The sequence below is a fragment of the Octopus sinensis genome, linkage group LG15 (assembly GCF_006345805.1).
Source record: "Octopus sinensis linkage group LG15, ASM634580v1, whole genome shotgun sequence".
Taxonomy (NCBI): Eukaryota; Metazoa; Mollusca; class Cephalopoda; order Octopoda; family Octopodidae; genus Octopus; species Octopus sinensis.
This window is the reverse complement of record NC_043011.1, coordinates 39,495,881-39,498,380: the sequence shown is the minus strand read 5'-3', so window position 1 is coordinate 39,498,380 and position 2,500 is coordinate 39,495,881. Positions and strand designations below refer to the sequence as shown.

The following is a 2,500-nucleotide window of genomic DNA, read 5'->3' as shown; positions in this document are numbered from 1 at the left end:
AATACCGTCTTTGAGGATATGTCTTCAAAAATCTGTTTGCAGTCATTTATGCATACTAATCAACCTGGAGACAAAATTAAGGTAATTGCAGTTTTTTTTTCCTCTTTTTTTTTTGCTCCATTTCTTTCCTTGTTATCTATATTTGTTTTTTATTTGTTTTACTGGGAAAATGATATTTAAAAAATATTTTTAAATGTTAGAATTAATATATTATTATCTCTCTCTTTCTCTTTCTTTCTTTATCTCTCTCTCTTTTTTTCTTTCTCTCTCTCTCTTTTTCTCACTATTTCTCTCTGCATACAAACACACATTCACAAACACACACACACACACACAAACATAGAGGCATTTAAACAAAAAGAGAAACAGAAAAATACGTTTATATAGATTTGTATGTATAGGCGCAGGAGTGGCTGTGTGGTAAGTAGCTTGCTTACCAACCACATGGTTCCAGGTTCAGTCCCACTGCGTGGCACCTTGGGCAAGTGTCTTCTACTATAGCCTCGGGCTGACCAAAGCCTTGTGAGTGGATTTGGTAGACGGAAACTGAAAGAAGCTCGTCGTATATATGTATATATATATATATATATATGCATCTATAACCTCGGTTCTTAGACTGGTTCAGAGAAAACAAATGCTGACATATACATACATATATATACACGTCTTTAAAAAGATTTGTGTCTTGTAAGTTAGTTGGTGACCCTACCAGTGCTGATGCCAGGTAAAATGCATCCAGTCCACACTGTAAAGTGGTTGGTGTTTGGAAGGGCATCCAGCTGTAAAAACCTTGCCAAAACTGACCTCACCTGTGCTTGTGCCAAATAAAATGCCCTCAATCCACTCTGCTGGATGGTTGGTGTTTGTAAGAGCACCCAGCTGTAAAAACCTTGCCAAAACTGACCTCACCTGTGCTTGTGCCACATAAAATGCCTTCAATCTATTCTGCTGGATGGTTGGTGTTAGGAAGGGCATCCAGCTGTAAAACCTTGCCAAAACAGACATTGAAGTCTGGTGCAGGCTCCTGCCTAGCCGGCTCCTGTCAAACTGCCCAGCCCATGCCAGCATAGAAAGCAGATGTTAAACAACAATGATGATGATGACGACAACGATGACGAAGATGATAATGATGAAGATGATGATAATGGTGATGATGATGATAATGATTGCTTCATCTTGTCAAATGACAACCACCTCAATTTCAGCCTGGTCATTTTGATTTACTTTCATCCCTGCATGTGTGTGAATATGACTTTTCATGCAATACGCCCATCACCATAGTGCTTTATAAAATACCAGAAAAACTTGGAAATTAATGACTGTGAAATATCTGAAGGTTTTTGAAAGCTTGTACAACACTTTTGCTACTCTCTCAGTCACCATTATAGGTTCCAGTGACAAACTTTGCAAGATGACTGATACTGTTTTGACTGCAAGTTTTATGTCAGAGCATCTTTGTCCTTGAAGAGCTGCTTTTCCTATAACTTTGTCAAAAATAAAGGGATCCTCCTCTACCCTTAGGAAATTTATTTAACCCTTAGATGGACTGCTGTTCCAGGTCAGAACAGACTTAGGAGCAATAGTAATTAAGGAGTGACTCTATTCTCCCCATTGCTTCAGAACTCCTGAACTATCGCCTTTCCATAGGTGCTGTTTAATGTTACACCCAAGATATTTAAAGGGGTGCTGAAAAGATCCTGGTTTTAAGAGTATCATGAAAGGGCTGGTTGGAAGCCCAGCTTTCCAAGTTCTTTTATAGGGCTTACAAAAATTGAAGGACTGTTGCAATAAGTGTGTGAATCTGAGAGGGGAATATGTTGAATAAAATCATAATTAAGTGATTCTTCTGTATTTCCTCTTTACCCAAAGCCAGGAAATTTTCAGCAGCCCCTCGTGTGATGATGATGATGATGATGATGGTATATATGTATGAGGAAGTGCTGAAAAGTTCTTGGCTTTAACCCATATATACCCATAAAAAAAATGAAGTCTTAAAATTTCTCTGTATTCAGATTAAATGTTATGGTAAGCTTTCACAATCTGGAAGAGAAGGACAGTATGCAACTGTTAGCTACAAGTGTTGACTACCTGCTGAACATTTCATATGCTTGGTCAGATGCTTCCCGGTGAGTTCATGTCCAAATGAGGAGGAGCAAGTTTTGCTTTGAGAAAACACAACCAGGGGTATATATGGGTTAAGGGTATCACAAAAAGCCTGGTTGGAGGCCCCAGCTTTCTGAGTTCTTTTACATAACTAACTGATCTTTCTGTATTTTCTTTTACCCAAAGCCGGGGACTCTTCAGCACACCCTTGTATATATGCACAGGCATGGCTATGTGGTGAGAAGTTTGCACTGTGGATTGAACCTGCAAGCACATGGTACCAAAGTGAAATTCTTAACCACTGAACCATGTCTATGTCTACATGTGTATCTATCAACCTATAAACAATGGGAAAAAAATCATTCATCAAAATAAAATGCAAAACAAAAGTTATTCG

At 38.4% G+C, this 2,500-nt stretch overlaps 1 protein-coding gene across 1 annotated transcript in view; it reads left to right on the top strand.

Annotated features, from left to right (window-relative positions):
• Positions 1-2,500, top strand: part of LOC115219678 (cilia- and flagella-associated protein 221-like) — a 160,125-nt gene that overhangs the window by 151,796 nt on the left and 5,829 nt on the right. The window contains exons 14-15 of the mRNA XM_036509463.1: positions 1-81; positions 388-391. The exon at positions 1-81 is cut by the window's left edge and continues 50 nt beyond it. Coding sequence (XP_036365356.1) covers positions 1-81; positions 388-391 — 85 coding nt within the window. The remainder of the gene's footprint in view (positions 82-387; positions 392-2,500) is intronic.